General features: G+C 39.8%; 1 protein-coding gene across 5 annotated transcripts in view; it reads left to right on the top strand.

The window, feature by feature from the left end:
* mtss1lb (MTSS I-BAR domain containing 2b) overlaps nt 1-17527 on the top strand; it is a 92600-nt gene that overhangs the window by 52200 nt on the left and 22873 nt on the right. For 4 of the 5 annotated variants that reach the window (XR_002275390.1, XM_020605890.1, XM_020605893.1 and 1 more), the window contains exons 4-7: nt 6274-6358; nt 7580-7671; nt 8747-8821; nt 12368-12376. Coding sequence is in view for 4 of the 5 variants with exons in the window: in XM_020605890.1 (XP_020461546.1) it covers nt 6274-6358; nt 7580-7671; nt 8747-8821; nt 12368-12376 (261 nt within the window). In the remaining variant the exon portion in view is untranslated. The remainder of the gene's footprint in view (nt 1-6273; nt 6359-7579; nt 7672-8746; nt 8822-12367; nt 12377-17527) is intronic. The other variant, XM_020605891.1, reaches the window with a different exon arrangement.

Below are 17527 nucleotides of genomic sequence, written 5' to 3' on the forward strand. Positions count from 1 at the left end.
TAATAGGAACATTGGGGGCTGTGACCCCCAAACTGGGAGAGTGGCTCCAACAGATCCCAGGAACAACATCTGAGATCTCTGTCCAGAAGAGTGCAGTGCTAGGAACAGCTAAGATACTGGGCAGGACCCTCAAGCTCCCAGGCCTCTGGCAGAGGACCCGAGCTTGAAGGAAGGAATAAAACAGCTTCACATTGGGGGGGCGAGTGGGGAATTTTTTTTTTTTTTATAGTGTTTTAGTTAAATGTTCAATAGCTTTTGATCACTTACAGAAAGTTTAAAAATACATCAATACAACATTATTGACATACTGGCTTATTACCTTTTGCAAGATGATAGAGAATATGTGAAGTTGTCGTCACGCTGTATTGAATTTTGGATAAATTTGCCATTCTGGGGGATAACACTCATTATCCATCATAGATATACCATATACACTACATGCATATATAAATTAAAAAACTATCCCATAGAGCTAAATACAGTAGCGGCTGCTTCATCTAGGTCCACATGGCCACTTTAGTGTTCAGTTTGAGCACAGGCAGGACAGAAATTGGTTCATCTGCAGTCAGCTGCTAGCTAGCATTAGCTCAGAGAGCTGAGATCAGGGTGCAGAGTCATTTTTCAGTCTGTTGCTCTCATCAGCTGGATCTCCAGGTCTACTATGAGTTAGCTACAGTCAGCTAAGGTTATCCATTCTGAATTACTACAGTCAGTAAAGTGAGATCTAAATGATTTAAGCAACTTTTTAGCCAAACAAAATATGTATGTTTTCCTCACATCTTACGTGGGCAGGACTAAGATACAAGAATAAGACACAAGTGAAGAAAACAACATCACTTATAAGAGGCTTGGGATTGTCCCAGAGTGAAATAGTAGTTAGAATACAGCTTCCTATTTACACATCCACCAGATATGGAGCAATATTTACATTCATTTGGTGTCAGTCCATCTGATGAATTTAAGTCCAGTATTCACTCTCCATTAAATTGTCTGCCCACTCCTGAGGAAAATAACTGCTAAATGCTTCACTGTGTTCCGCAGCTAGTTGTATTAATCTATAAAGATAATAATAACTTTTATTAGCCAAGTATGCTACACACACACACACACACACACAAGGAATTTGTACAGAACCGAGGCAGTCATCTGCAGCACCAACTCACTCACACATACACTGATGGTGGCGCTATCACTGCAAGGTGCTGCTCTGGCCATCGGGTACAACTACAGGTTCAGTGTCTTTCCCAAGGACACTTTGACATGTGGAATGGGGATAACAGGAATCAAACCACCAACCTTACAGTTGGGGAAACCACCTCTCTACCTCTTAAACAACAGCCGCCCGTATCTGCTGTTTGGTCATGGGCAGGTAGCTTATAGTGGCTTTATCAGAGCTTTTTAAATGAAAAAAACTTTACAGTAAGTACCAACAGCATCTTCTATGTGTGTGTGTGTGTGTGTGTTACAATGTTTTATTTAAAAGATTACACATTAAGGAATGAATTTTCATTTTTATCCAGGCCCGGATCTAGCATGGCACTAGGGTGGGCTTTGCCCCCACAAACCAGAGCTCTACCCCAGGACACACACACAGAAACACACAACTGCACTTCAGACAGCAGCAATACAGAAACGTGTGACTGAGCTCATCAACAGAAGATAAATACACCTCTCTTCCAGTCTTTCTTCTGGACTCTGATTGGCTTGTCAGGTGGAATAAAAGTCAAGCAATAGCCAGATATTTTGTCACTTGCAGCAGCAATGGTTGTGGTATTATGTTAGAGTGAAATGTAGAGTAGGTTAGTTTCGACTTTAGCTCTGGACATACTCCTGGGATATCTTTTTTTATCACTTCAGTTTTTTTTCTTATCCTCCACAGGTTTATCTGCTTATGATCTGTGTAACAAAGTCTGTGCAGTGCAGCGTTAGTGTTTGTTTGTGTGTGCGTGTGTGTACATGCGTGGCAGCACAATTTGTTTGGCTAACGTTACTAGTTTAGTGTGCTTGTTAGATTACACTACTAGCTCGTTATACATCAATTTTTGGTTCACAAAACAGGGACTGCCCCTGACTTAAATGGTAGTAGAAGCCCCAAGTCAACTGGTTCTCAGCTGAAGAATCCACCGGCACTCCCATGGACCGGCCCCAGTAAAAGCACGACCCCATCCCCTGCCAATAACAGGCTACAAGGAAGCGTTCCCAGAGCTGCAAACAGTGATGCACAACAGAAAAAAGAATCTGGAGAGTTTGGCTCATGAGAAGGCAGTAGTCAGCAATAGACATGGATGAGTGTCAGAGTTTTTGTACAAAACAAACAAAAAGCAGAAGGCTCTTGCTCTAATGTGGCAGTAAATCTGAATGGGAAAAGGTGACATCTTAACCTGTAAGCGAGAGCCCCTTTATCGCCAGTCAGTTGTCTGGTGAACAGTGCTTATAAACAGTCCGTACATCTCCACACCACGAGTTATTGATAAACACACACCACCTCCTTTTACCTTCCCCGAAGCAGCAGTGCGGTCTCCCCGATGTACAGAATGTGTTTGTAGCTGAATCGTGGAATCTGGGACTCTGTCAGAAAGCCAAGTCTCAGTGAGAATTAGAGCACAGCATTCTCTGATTTTCCGTTGTGTTGTATTCCAGAGACTGTATGTTAGCAAGGAAGAGGCTGGGTAATGGCTGTCGGGTAGCACGAGCTTTTAGCCTAGCATGGAGTCCTCCTCGCCTGCCCCATCTCAGGGAGCCCCCGGAGCACTGACTCCGTTTATAGAAATGGGGCCAGATCTCACCTGTCGGATCTAGGGGTGCAGTAAAAAAAGGGGGCATACTGTTAACATACTTTTTTTTTACCTTGCTGTTTTATGTGTTTGAACATTTGTTATTTAAAGCTGTCTTCTTAATTTTCTTTATGCCACAGCCTCAGTGGAATGTCAGTTTTTGTATTGGATCTTTACTGTACAGTTTAGTGCAGACATGTAGATTTAGTGTTTGAACAAAACTAAACCTACATGAACATTACAATACTGACTATGAAGTTTTTGAACTACAAACTGTTAATTAAACTGTTCATTGGTTTTTTAATACTCCCCACTATGAATGTCTGTTACAGACAGTGGGTCCGACAGAGAGAAATGAGTGAAATTGGACTCAGAAGGCAGATCATGATACACTTCAAAAAAGAGAGCTTTATTGAGCAAACAGTTTGACTGGCTACTAGGTCTACTAGGTGAGAGTCTGCGCTGGCAGTTTGAGGAGAATAGATGGCGAGTGTAGACAGGCTAGTGGAGTGGAGCTGGGGGTGAGGCAGGTGAGCAAAAGACCCGTTTGTTCAGGAGCAGCCCAGGAACAGGTGAGTGGCAAACACAGGACAGTGGGGGACTCACTCAGCATAAGGGACTACTGGACACAGGCCTGATCTGGGACACGTGGAATACAGGGTGAACCTGCAGAGGGCGAGGGCGACCAGCCATGGCATGAATAACCTGGTCTATGCAAAAAGGACCCAGGGGGCTAGTTTGCAGGTCATGCCCTTGAGCAGTATGTGCTCTGAGGATATGTCTGTGCAGATTCTCAGTCATCCAGGTCCAGATTCTCCGAGGGACAAAACACCCAGACACAAACAGTGATGTGGTGTATGCAATTAAATGTAGTCAGGAGTGCAATGACTTGTACATTGGTGAAACTAAGCAGCTGCTGCACAAACGCATGGCCCAACACAGGAGGGCCAACTCCAGTGGACCAGAGTCAGCAGTCCACCTCCACCAGAAGGACAAAGGACATTCTTTTGAGGACAATGAAGTCCAGATCCTCTCCAGAGAACATCTCTGGTTTGAGAGGAGTCAAGGAAGCTATTTTTGTCCAAATAGAACACATGGGCCCCACCGAGGCGGGCGTGTTTGCGCGTTTCACTCTTGAATACCGGCTTTTTCTTCGTTTTCTTCCTTTTTGTGTGTTTTTTACTTTTTCTGCAGTGCACAAATGTCATGCACTGCTAACATACAACAGACAGGCATTGCTGGATATCGCCAACTCACACAGCCACTGGGAATTTACTGGTTTCATACCACCGGAGTTACAACTCATTGTCCGCTCCGGGGACTAGCACTAAATCTACAAATAAATCTAAATAAACTGTACAGTAAAGATCCAATACAAAAACTGGCATTCCCCTGAGGCTGTGGCATAAAGAAAATTAAGAAGACAGCTTTAAATAATAAATGTTCAAACACATAAAACAGCAAGGTAAAAAAAAGTATGTTAACAGTATGCCCCCTGACCTTTTTTTACTGCACCCCTAGATCCGACAGGTGAGATCCAGGTCCCCCCTCCCCTTCCCGGCCACACACACACACACACCCACAGTAGTTGTATTCCAGATGTGAGTAGTGTGTGTTCTGTATTGCCCCTCATTTTGTTGTTGATCTCCTGTGGCAACTCAGAGGCATGGTAATAACAAAAGCAGGAAGAGAACCATCATAAATGTAGAGATCAAACACACACACAGTTGGCTCTAACTCCAGTCCTGAGGTTCTCACTCTAGCAGAGAGCTCATTAAAATGTGCAAGAAAGCCCTTCTCATCTTCATGCTCTCTCATCTCTCCTCTCCCTGTCCCTCTCATCTCTTCTGTCTCTCCCTCTCTCCTTTCTTCTCCAGTCTACTTTTTCTTTCAATACGCTCTCACACAATCTCTCTTCATCACTTATGTCACTCTCTCCCACTGGTGCTTTCAGGATCCACTCACTAATTTGGGATCAGATCACACTATCAATACAAAGTTCCAAATATGGCTTCAGCTGTACAGCTGATCGGCATGCATGTTGTGTACTTGAAATATGTGTGTGAATGTGTGTACTGGGGGAGGGTGGCTTTGCTTTAATGAATGGTTGCTGGGTAGAACAGGAGGTGTGAAGGAGGAATTTGTTAATTATGAATGGAGCACTTCCTTCTAGATGTGAACAGCATACAGTTTGTATGTGCATGTGTGTTTGGTTTGACATTTGTGAGAGTATGGTTAGCATTATGTGAGGATGTGTCTTATGACTGATAATTGCTGATTTAAATCTGCAGACTTGCTAGTGATGGAATTAAATAATAACCTTCACTTTGGTGCTCATGAGCAATGCATTCGGGATAATTCAGAGCAGGTCAGCAGGATCACTCATTTTTAAATTAGAACCAGAGGAAATCCCACTCTAAAGCTGAGTTTTCATGAAATATAATGTAAAAGATGGAATTTATCACACTGCATATGAACTCTCTATGACCCTAAATTATGTGGTAATTAAATTATGCTTCATGTTAGTTTGTTACAATGTGAAATAAAAAGCAGTTTAGACATAAACATAGATGACAAACATAAATAAAACAAGCAATTTTGAAATCTGAATATTATCAGACAACTAATGTATGTATAGAGGGCATCAGCAGCTTAGCTAAATAAAATGTTTCCTTTATTCCTTTTCTTCATCAGTGTGGTTCTACCCTATTGTTTCTAAGATTATGGATTAAATCACTTTGGAGAATTTAGCATCCACATTTTAATTCGAACCTGGGATTTTTTAGTGTTGGATAACAATATTGATCTGGTGCATAACATTTTGAAATAACACAGTTTCACCCTCTGCATTTCACTGTGCAAGCCTTTGTCTCTGGAGGAAATCCTACTTGGCTGCTGTTCCTGAATTTTCCAGTGTGTACATTTCAGTGACAGTGATTATGGTTTTCTCTAGACAAAATATTGTAAACTGTATAAGCCTTACCTCTGTAATATGAATCCAGTGTTTCACTTTTTCATTGACTTTTCACTTGTACAGCAGCAGCACCAGCTCTGAGCACCTTGTTTGGAAGTTAGCACTGTCTGCCATCACTTAAGCTGACCTTAAGTCGGGGGTTAGCTTTTTCCACATGGATCACCTCCGCCTTAAAATAGAGTACTGTTTACAGTTGCAGGTTAGCTGCTCCTGAGCTCTCTTCCAGAAACACGCACTCATGAGTGACTACTTTATTTGGACAAAGCCAAGGCAGTGTGTAGTGTCTTCTAGAGGCCAATCGGTGCCTTGTGTAAATACTGTCTGAATGTAAAAAGGATACAAAGGCTTGGTAGTTTTTCATCAGTTTGAATAATACACCACTTTGAACACCAGTTACTTTACACAGCACTCTAATAGCTGTAGGGTAAATATTGATCACAGCTTTGTGTGGTTTTGTGGTAAATATGCAATAAGACTCACATATGTGCATTTCATCATATGAACTTGGCTGTTTTGTGTGTCCAGGGGCAACCAGAGATATCGGTTCAGCTCTGACCAGGATGTGTATGAGGCATCGCAGCATTGAGGCCAAACTTCGTCAGTTCACCAAGTAAGTTCATGTCTTTCCTTTGTTCTTCCTTCCTTCTCACTGTTTCTGTCCTCGTTGACCTTCTTACTTTGCTCCTTTTGCTGACCCTACATTATATCTGGTCAGGCTTTTTTAGAAATGAAAATGATAGAGCTAATGTGTTCTTCCATCTAAAGCTGACCTTGTTTTTAGGGTTATTATTTTTAGGGTTTAGGGACAAATATTTGGTGAGGGTGTTTGTCAACTAAGAGGATTCTGTGAGCAACATTACTTTATCTGTACATGTTTTAAAAATGACTAAATAAATACAACCATTGACAGACAACTCAGATCAGGGGAGGTGACAGTGGTGCGTTGGGTAGAGCAGTCGTCTCCAACCAGAAGGTTAGGTTTGAATCTTGGTCCCGGCTGTCGAAGTGTCCTTGGGCAAGATACTGACCCCCCCCGATGGTTAGAGCCATCGGGGGGGTTCAGTATCGCCACAGATGGCTGCCTTGGTTCTGTACCAGAAACAAATTCCTTGTGTGTAACATACTTGGCCAATAAAGGTGATTATCTTTATCCTTATTATCACTCTACAAACCTCACCAAGAGTATTTTTTCAACCACTGTTTGCCTTTTCCTTCATTCTCCAGGTGCTTTAATGACTTTTCTACAGCAAAATCTATTTACACTTATGATAATGATGATAAAGATCTATGGCCATGGTAATGACAATCCAAATCTAAAAGCAACTGAATGTTTGCTTCACTAATTCTACACTTACTGTTTCTGTGAGTACGAATATCATGCACAGAATGTGCTGTATGTATGTGTGGATGGGGAACAGTGTTCCACATGCAAAAATTATTAAGTGGAACGAAACATGGACAGAATAAATACAATGATCTCATTCCAGATGTATAGTATTGCCTCTCATGTTTAGCGGGGCTTGGTGGAATTTGGAAGGGGGGGTCACTACATCATGGAAATATTTTTCCAAGGATTGATTTTATGTGAAACAAAGCAGTAGTCAAGTCAAGTCAAGTCAAGTCAAGTCAAGTCAAGTCAAGATTTTTATTTGCCATGTATGCATAAATAAACAGTCTAGGCATATAGGAATTCTTGTGCAGCTCTGCTTTGGAATCAGGTAAGGAGTCAAAAGCCAGAAAGAACACTTAGTCTTAAAATAAAAAAGTTACATAGTTAGTTAGTGGCATTGTGTCTAAATATTATGTTAATTGGTCTCTGTTTCCCTTACAGTGCTTTGATGGAGAGTTTGATCACTCCACTCCAGGATAAGATTGAGGACTGGAAGAAAACAGCCAACCAGCTGGACAAGGATCATGCCAAAGGTACAGACACACACACATCACAGGTTTGATACTATCCATCCATCCATCCATCCATTATCTATACCACTTAGTCCCAAACGAGGTCAGAGGAGGGGCTGGAGTCAATCCCAGCTGGCATCGGGCAAGAGGTGGGGTGGTTTGATACTAATTCAGGAAAATAAATAAAAATAAATAAAGTTATTAACATTATTATATCAACAATCATCAAGAAAACTGGATTGTCACCATTCATGTTACAACATAATCTACCAGAAAGGTGTGCTTGGACAGTTCTGGGACATCATTCCATACCATCATCACAACTTGTGGAAATCAAATTTTGACTGACTGCAAGTTATGATGTACTTTGCTGATACTGTTGTGTTTATGTTCTTTTGTGTTACAAAGGGCCTACAATGAAATAATAGATTAGGATCATTATTAGCTATTAAGCATGTAACTGAACCATATGCAGTATGTTATAAAAAGCAATGAATCCATACAAACAGGACAACAATGTATCAACTTGTGCTGTAGTATTTCAGGGAGGAAGTTACTTGTTGCTGTGTTTCCTCACTTTTTAGTGAGGAACTGGTACATGGACAAAGACTAACATATGTTTTATTTTAATGCCTTTTTGCTATCTGGCTCATGAGGGGAAATGAAGCCTGATTCTGTCATGAGCTGACACGTACATTTTATCATAGAAGAACATGACTTGACAATTTATGACTGACTGATGAGTTTCTGAATTTATGTTCAAATCAGAGAGGATCACCAAACATGTCCGGTGTGAAAACATCACAAGATTTGTCTGTGTGCATTATAATAAACTCATCTCATGCTTTTATGTAAATCTTATTGATTGCAGATCAGTTGTACTGATAGCTTGGATTGATAGCCGCAAACCAAAGATAATGCTGATTTGATTGAGATCAGTGTTTTCTTCCAAACAATGAAAAGTCTGTACCAGTGAGCCCTTGGTTACATACTGTAGCTTCTGGAAGCATTTATGCTTAAATGCAAAATAATATAAGTCCACACAGGGAGCTTTACATTTCTGTTACTAAAGCTTATCTGTTCATCCTGTTTGAAGAGTACAAGAGGTCACGCCATGAGATTAAGAAGAAGTCATCTGACACCATAAAACTACAGAAGAAGGCTCGTAAAGGTAACAGCAGTCTCACAGTGGCAAATCTCACTTATGACAGACACACTGTAGGGTCACACTAAATGTCAGATTCATTTTTCAGGGTTACGCAGACACCATCTATTCTACTAACATTGGTGGCATTTCTGTGTAGCTCATGTGCTCTAGCTGTGGATGCATTCAGTTTGTTTTTACCTCTGTTATCTCTATGATGTCACCAATGCCGATAGTAATGATAGTGAAAGTTAAACCAACACCAACGACAATATTCCTTGGGCCAAAGCTGGATCAAATGTTGATTTATGGTTTGTATCTGGGGTCCATGATAAATTGACGATTCAATGCTAACGCACACATGCACAAACTTGAGTCATTCACAGGAGGTCAGGAACCATAGACTTAATACAGTCTAAGCCAAAAGAATTCTAGGTTTATAACGCCATCTAGTGGTCCTTAGCATTGTTGCAGGTCTTTTCTCATTTGTCCTGAAACATTTCACTCAGTGATGCAAAAATCAGAATCAGAATCAAAAACAGCTTTAATCACTAAGTATGTTGAGCATACAAGGAATGCTCTCAGTGTGTTTTAGGCAATAGACAGTAAACAACAGACAATAGAATAGTGCAGTCAAAGGTAGGGGAAGCATGGAAGAAGGAGGAGAGGCAGTATTCATAAATTCTATATACATAGATACACATTTTGAGCTATCAGACTGGTGCATGTAGTGGTACTATTTACAATCACTGCACTGCAGTGGTTGCCAAATCCTGTTATTTCAGTCACAGTTAACTGTTCATCAGAGTGATGGCCCGGGGGAGGAAACTGTCCTTGTGTCTGGTCGTTGTGGCATACAACGACCTGTAGCACAATCCAGATGAGAGGAGTTCAAACAGGTTGTGACCAAGATGTGAGGGGTCTGCAGAAATCTCCTCTGCTCCCTTTTTGACCCATGAGGCATACAGGTCTTCCATAGAGGGCACGCTGCCATCTGAACTGTCCGCTGGAGTCTGTTCCTGTCCTGTTTGGTTGTTAAACCAAACAGGACAGAGATGGATGAGCAGACAACAGATTTGATGTTTTCTCTGAGGAACTGTATCAGCAGCTGCTGCTGGGGCAGGTTGAACTTCCTGAGCTGGTGCAGAAAGTACAGTACATCCTCTGCTGTGCCTTCTTGGTGATGGTGCCAATGTTGGATGTCTACTTCAGGTCCAGGTGGGCCAACACCAGTCTCTCAAAACACTTTATGACCACATACGTCAGGGTTACAGGTCTGTAGTCACTGAGACTAGTAATGGTGGGTTTCTTGGGGACCAGGTTGATGGTGGGGCATTTGAAGCAAAATGGGACTTCACACAGCTCCAGTGATCTGTTGAATATCTGTGTGAAGGTGGGGGACAGTTGGTGAGTACAAGCTTTATGGCAGGAGGGGATCATGCTGTATGGACCTGGTGCCTTCCTGAGCTTTTGTTTTTTTAAGGAGCCTCTTCATAGGCTGTCCAAGGTTGGGGGGGAGCTGCCTGTTGTGGTTCTAAGGTGAGGTGGTCCGGGGGTGTGGAGCTCTGCTTCTTAAACCTGCAGTAAAACACATTCACGTCATCTGCCAGTTGATGGTCTTCCAAAGCAGGGGGTGATGGTTTCCTACAGCTAGTGATGTTTTTTATGCTTCTTCTACCAGACAAACGATTGTTGGCTAAACACTGATTTTTCAGCTTTACAGAGTAGCTCTTCTTTGCTACTGTGATCTCACTTGTCAGTGTGTTCCTGACCTGCCTGTACAGGATCCTGTCCCCACTTCTGTAGACCTCTTTGACAACACTGCTTGAGTTTAACTGTGAACCAGGGCTTCTTGTTGTTGTATGTGCAGAAGGTCTTGGTAGGCACACACTTTCACAAAAGCTGTTGTATGATGTCACAGTGTCAGTGAGTTCATCCAGGTCTGTATATGCAGCTTCAAGTACACCCCAGTCTGTGTAGTCAAAGCAGGCCTGTAGCTCTGATTTTGCCTGCTCACTCCTTCTCTTCATTGTTTTGACCACAGGCAACGCAGCTTTAAGTTTCTACCTATATGTTGGGATGAGATCAGAGAGACCGAGGGCTGCATGTGGGACAGAGTGATAGGCATCCTTTATAACATTTATAACCCTGTAGCGGTGGTCCAATATGTTTTTGTCCCTGGTGGGACAACTGACATTCTGTCTGTACTGGGGCAGTTCATGGGTGAGATTTGCTCTGTTAAAATCCCCTAGAACAATGATTGGGGAGTTGGGATGTTTCTGTTCCATGCTAGTAATCTGGTTGGCTAGGTGCTGCAAAGCATTGTTAGTGGAGACCTGGGGTGGGATATAAACACCAATCAAAATGAATGAGGAAATTTCTTTCAGTGAATAAAATGGTCTGCAGTTAAGAAATAGTGCCCCTAAGTCCAAGTTATAAATATTTCCTTACACTGACATCTTTGCACTACCCTTGTGTATGTAGAAGCAGATTCCGCCTCCCCTTGACTTTCTGGTTTTCTCCTTCACTTGATCCACTCTGTGGATCTGGAAACCTGGGAATAAAACAGCCTCATCTGGGGTCAAGTCATTTAGCCACAGCTCATCAAAGCATGATGCTGCCAATCCAGAGAGGGTCAGAATTAGTCTGGTTGATGAGAAGCAGTTTGTCCATTTTGTTGGCTTGATAGCAGAGGTTCACTGGATGGATAGCAGGGAGCAGTGTTTGGAGGCCCCACTGCCGTAGCCTGACTAGGGTGCCGGCTTGTTTTCCCCTGCGTCACCTCTTGTAGGTCCCAAGGATCACTGCTGCTCTGCTGGCCAAAATATCCAAAGAACTTACCACATCCGTAAAAATGGGAGAAAAGGTATTCAGAATGAGCGGTCAAATGTTCAAGAGCTTGTTTCTGGTGAAATTAATCCGAGATGGGTTGCAAGAGATGGTCAAAAAAGATTAAAAAAACACATGGGGGCACGCAACCAAGGCAGCCATACATGGCGCTATGATCAAACTAGCTTTCACTTAGTTGCCAGGTGGATGAATACATAAAAGCAAGAAGTACATTTCAAAATAATGTAATATATTCTGACTTTTGTTAATGACAACTCTGTGACTGTAATTCTGAATACAAGTCATGTAAAATATATATAAATAAATAAAAATTTAAAGCATAAATTGAATGAAATCATTAAACTATGCAACAATATTGAAAATAAAATTCATTCAGTAATACAACATTTGGTAAAACTGACAGTTAAACAGTATAGTGTCTGTTGCTGTTATGTTTACAAGTGTCTGGTTAGCCCACTCAGAGTCGATGTTTGGTGTTACTGTTATTGCTGGATGTTTAGTAGTTTTTTTTGTCCTTTTTTTGGGTTGCAGCAGTTATTTTGCTCTAACCTGTGGCATTGTGGCTGTCCTGTGATGACTTCCTTGTACTAACGTTAACAATGAGTTTTGCTATTTCTCCTCTTTCTTTCTCTTTCCTTATTTTGCTTTCTTTTTGTTGTCTCCCCTTCTCACTGCTACTGTCTCTGTGTCTCCCCCGCTGTGGTACTTGTCCCCCCGTAATAGAGATCCAGGGTAAGTATCAGCCTATCATTCACTATAGCTTTGCAACATCATCTCTTTTATTACTCACATTCCCAACCTCTTGCAGATTACTAAACAAGCATGTATAAAATGGAGATTAAAACCCATTTTGTTCAGCATATTACTAAATGTGAGATACAAGGGTCCCTAATTATCATGGGCGAGCTGTGCCTGCATTGCAATATTTAGTAAGTAATTATTAGTTTGTGGTAACTTGACTACCTTATACATTTATTTTGTGAAACCACATAAGCACAATATACTGTAAAACAAAATAATAATTTATTTAATCATTTATTCAAGGGCTTTCCCTCCAAGATGCAGCCTGAATATCAGGTAACAGTGCAGATGTTGTTGCCATTTTTGTTTAACCTTGAAACACATACTTCAGGTATTCACAGGCCATACACTATTGCAGCCCATCTAATTCCTTCACTTTGTTCAGTTAAGCCATGAGTCCCTTTATGTTCTATCAAAATAGTTTTAAAAATAATTGCTTTTCATGTTTTATGTTTCTTTAAACAAAGGTTTTTGAGGTCTTTAGAGACCCAGCATCAGTGGTGGAAGAAGTACTCATATCCCTACGTGAAAGTAACAATACAATAGTGTAAAGGAGATCCTGCATTCAAAATGTTACTTAAGTACAAAAGTATTAGCATCAAAACATACTTAAAGTACTAAAAATAAAAGTAGTCATTATGCAGAATGGCACATTTAACATCATTTGATTTAATTATAATTACTGATGTATTATTGTTTTCATTACATTTAATGTTGCAGCTGGTAAACAGGGAGCTAGTTTTACCCAGAATATAAGATTATACTTATATAATGTATAGATAATGAATGGATGGATAGCATGTGAATTTTTGACCAGAGATAATATTGTAATTTTTGTATTAATCTGGTTCTAAAAAGTAAGTAGTAACTAACTAAAGTAAAAAGTACAAGATTTGCTTCTAAAATGTAGTGAAGTCAAGGTTTGAAGCAACAGAAAATGTAAAGTTTAGATACCTGAAAATTGTACTTCAGTACAGTACAACACTGCCCGCACAGGTGGCTTCAAAATGTTTTCTTATTGTTATGTCCTAAAGGTCAAAGGTCAGTGTTTATTTGTCATATGCACAGTTAGGAAACGTGTTTCCCTGTACAATGAAATTCTTACTTTGCTGTCCACATTAATGCCACAAAATACAAGTGAAATATAAAGTAAATGAGCAATAACAAATCTAAATAGGCAGTAAAATCACAAATCTAAGGCATTTTAAAGCAGCGAGTGAAGGAAGGAAGCAAATAAAAACACAACAAGAACATTATAGAAGAATAAAAAGTGGGCAAAAGATGTGAACTTAAGTCTCAAATACAGAGGGACTTGTTGAAAAAGGAGTGACTTAAATACTAAGGGGCCATTGTACATTGGAATTAGCAAAGGAATTAGTTTCAGAAGATACATGTAAATATGATGAAATTATTGAAAATAAACACATTTTTATTGTTGCACATAGATACCTTCAACAGTGGGTCAACAAAATAAGGGAAGAATGAATTATGCAACTTAAAAATAACAGAAGTTATCAGTTTTTGTTTTTTGGGGTTTTTTTGTACCCCTCATACTATCAGTCAACATAAAAGGATAAAAAGGTTTCTTTATGTTAGCTTACTACAGTTCTAATGTGACAGGTTAACTGCAAAGCAACACTGTCTTTGGGGTTTCATGCTAGTACCTTTGAAAAAAATAATCATGTGCCTGAAACAGCTGCTGACAACTGTATTTTTGTACCAGCACTGTATGATTATAACAGTGGCAGCTCAGAGGATATGAGCTTGGCTGTAAAACTGTGAACACCATGTTGCGAGGACCACAAAACATTAACTGTGGTTACTCTGCAGACTAATTCATATTTGCTAAGAGCGAGACAATAGACAATTTCAAAGTCATTAAAACAACAGTTTTGAAAGTAAGATTTTTTTGAACATATCAGTGATTAAAAACAAATTAAAGGCAAATTAATTATATGATTTACTGATTCCAAAGTTTACAAGCAAAGTTATATTAGTTTTTAGCTCAGTCTGTGTTAGACAGTTTTTAATTTTACATTTAAGGGTTAAAATGTGGTTCTGTGGTCCATACAAAATTAACATATTGATGTGCAGCTAATTTTATTACCACAAACTAATTGCTACTTCTTGAACCTGGAGCCTCTGGGCCCTTGGGTAGTTGTACACTTTGCTCACTGGGTAATCCAGCATGACGTCATCAATTAATGTACCAAAACCTTATCAGAATGATCTTTTTTTCCATTGAAAAATGAAATTGGCTACTGGATTTTTAGAAAAGTAGTTGCAGCACTACAGCTCCTAAAAACATTTCACTTAAGGTTTTGTCTCCTTGTGCTAGACTAGAGTTCCACTTCAGCAGTTTTATAGTTTGAGGAGTTGGAGTCTTGCGGTTTCACCCTGACAACACATGATGTAATTTAAATTCTCCTTCCTTGACTCCTGCATGACGTCTGTAGCTGTTACTATTAGCTTTGTAGTCACACCACCAGATTTCATTCTGCTCTCATGCTACCCCTCCTCTCCTGTTCTCTTTTTTATTCTGCTTCTGTCACCTCTTACTGCAGACATCTCTGTTGACTTTTGTGCATGCTGTAACAATACAAAGTCATTTAGTGACTTCTTTTATATTGATTGCATTTCATGTTTTTTCTGTTGACAACAGATAGAATTCAGATTTCTAACACCAGATTTATGTACCTACTTTTTGTCATCAACTCGTTTCTGTGAAATTGCAGCAACTATCATATTTTTAAGACAGAAACTATTATTTGTGCTTTGGCTCATAACATTTGGTCTGGACGGACAGAATGACAGAGAGGGAACACCGCATACTCAAAGACATTTTAATTCACGTTTTATGCATACACTTAACCCAAATATTTGTTGGCACAAGAAGAGACCACAATGTGGGGGGAGAGAGAGAAAGAGACCTGCATTTTTTCCTTCCTTATGAGGCCAGTGCACCGTTTTATTGTTTCAAGCTGCCATAACTGCTAAAATATGTATTATTTTGGTTTTACCGTTATGCTTCATTCTTATTACTCCTATTCATTTTGGCCACAGCAGGGAGCCATATAAAAAAACACAATGTATCGTACCACACCAAACAAAAGACAAACAAATGTAGGAACTAGCTGGTGAACATAGTGGAGCATTTAGCAGCTATTTATATCTAGTGAAGGGCAAAATAGATCTATAGACTTATATGTCCGACGGACACATACACAACTCCACATGAATGCTAATGTTGCTCCGTGACAGCTGGATGCGTAAATAGGCAGTTGTTTGTTGACAAATTTGCCATAACAACATAAACGAGTTATGTCTGTGTCCCAAGAGCTCAATCCTGATCAACACCAGAACTACAAACCCTTCTCAAAGTTAGTGTTGCCAAATATGAAAGACGTATAGGATGTTAAAAGAAACCTAATTGATTAATGAATATTATATGTCTTATTTTTTCATATTTTACATTAACATTTTTTTCCAGATGCATACAAGATGTTATTGTTGGAACACTGCGCTGCTGCAGATTGTAAACATAAACCAGGTAATGACCAATGTTGGAAACTGCAATTTGTCTTAAATATATACAATGAAAAACTACTGTTACACCCAATAACCATATCATCACTGTGGAAGAGGTTTGATTTAGACTGTAGAGATTGTTTGTAATAATTCCACAAACTGTGTCGCCTGACAAGATACTTTTGTGTCATCATATCTACAGTATCTTACTTAACAGCCATAAAGCTGCCTCGTGGCTATCAGGATAGACTAGCAGCACTTTGATTAAAAAAAAAAAGGTCAAGGCTAACTGGACATCTGTTTGGAAATCTGGGCAGAGATTACCCAGCCTCAGCTCACTGAGACTCGGAGAAGCAAATGATGTAATAAAGACCAAAGAATACTGCCTCTTTGGACTTATTCTGTATTAGTGGAGATTTTTTTGTTTTTTGTTTTTTGTTTTTTTTGGTCTTTCCACATTTATATATACTGTTACATTAGAGAATTCACTAAAACAAGAAAAGAGAAGAAAGTTAGTTCATCTAATATCCTCAAAAGGTTGTAGAGTTGTTTGCAACAAAATTTAAAGAGATTTCCTCTTGGCCATTATTAGGGGCTAGATTTGACTTGAAATTAGGGTTGTATACATCAACAGACGCTTGATTGATCTGACGTAATTGACGCGGGAGTAGATTCAAATCTTTATGAGGCCGTTTTGCTTCCATATACATCAACAGACGCTTGATTGATATGACGTAATTGATGCGGGAATGATCGCAGGTAGCCAATCGTTCGGTAAGGCAGCTGTTGCGCTGCATTATGGGATGTATAGTTTGTGTGTTATATCATATACTTTATATCGCCGGGCCTTTAAAAAAAGATATATAAAATGATTTCGCGGGCCGGATGTGGTCCGTGGGCCTTGAGTTTGACACGTCTTTTGTTTAAATGTGATATTCTAACATTTAACAATACAGGACAAAATTGATTTATGTCATGTGGGTCTAGACAAAGCATTAAAGTCATGAAGTTATTTTGAAAAGTGATGGCCTATTTCAATGGCAAAATAAAAAGCAAACAAACCGAGAATCAACTGAAGAAAGTTCATTTGCAGTTATAAACGTATTTAGGTGTTTTTTGCTCACTTTTTGTCTCTCCCATGAGGATATTCCTCTCCTACAGATTCCATTACAGTTACATGCAAATTGACTATTATGCAAATTAGGTGATGACGTCATATAGCGACTTCTAGCGACTTCTAGGACAGCCAATAGCTACTTTCCTTACTGAGGAGTTGGCAACACTGCAAAGTTATCCTTTTGGTACACGGTCAGATAGGTCCTCTTAGCGACTTCTAGGACAGCCAATAGCTACTTTCCTTACTGAGGAGTTGGCAACACTGCAAAGTTATCCTTTTCCCACAACTTTTAGAAAAAAAATACCAGTGAGTAACTTTTGGATTCCCAAGAGGTAAACAACTTTGTTCCTTCAAAAGCATTTCTCCACACTCTCTGTCATGAATGACAGATTGCTGCAGTCAGATCATAGTCCAAATTATATTCAATACTGTATATA

The sequence above is a fragment of the Monopterus albus genome, unplaced genomic scaffold (genome assembly GCF_001952655.1).
Source record: "Monopterus albus unplaced genomic scaffold, M_albus_1.0 scaffold73.1, whole genome shotgun sequence".
NCBI classification, from domain to species: Eukaryota; Metazoa; Chordata; class Actinopteri; order Synbranchiformes; family Synbranchidae; genus Monopterus; species Monopterus albus.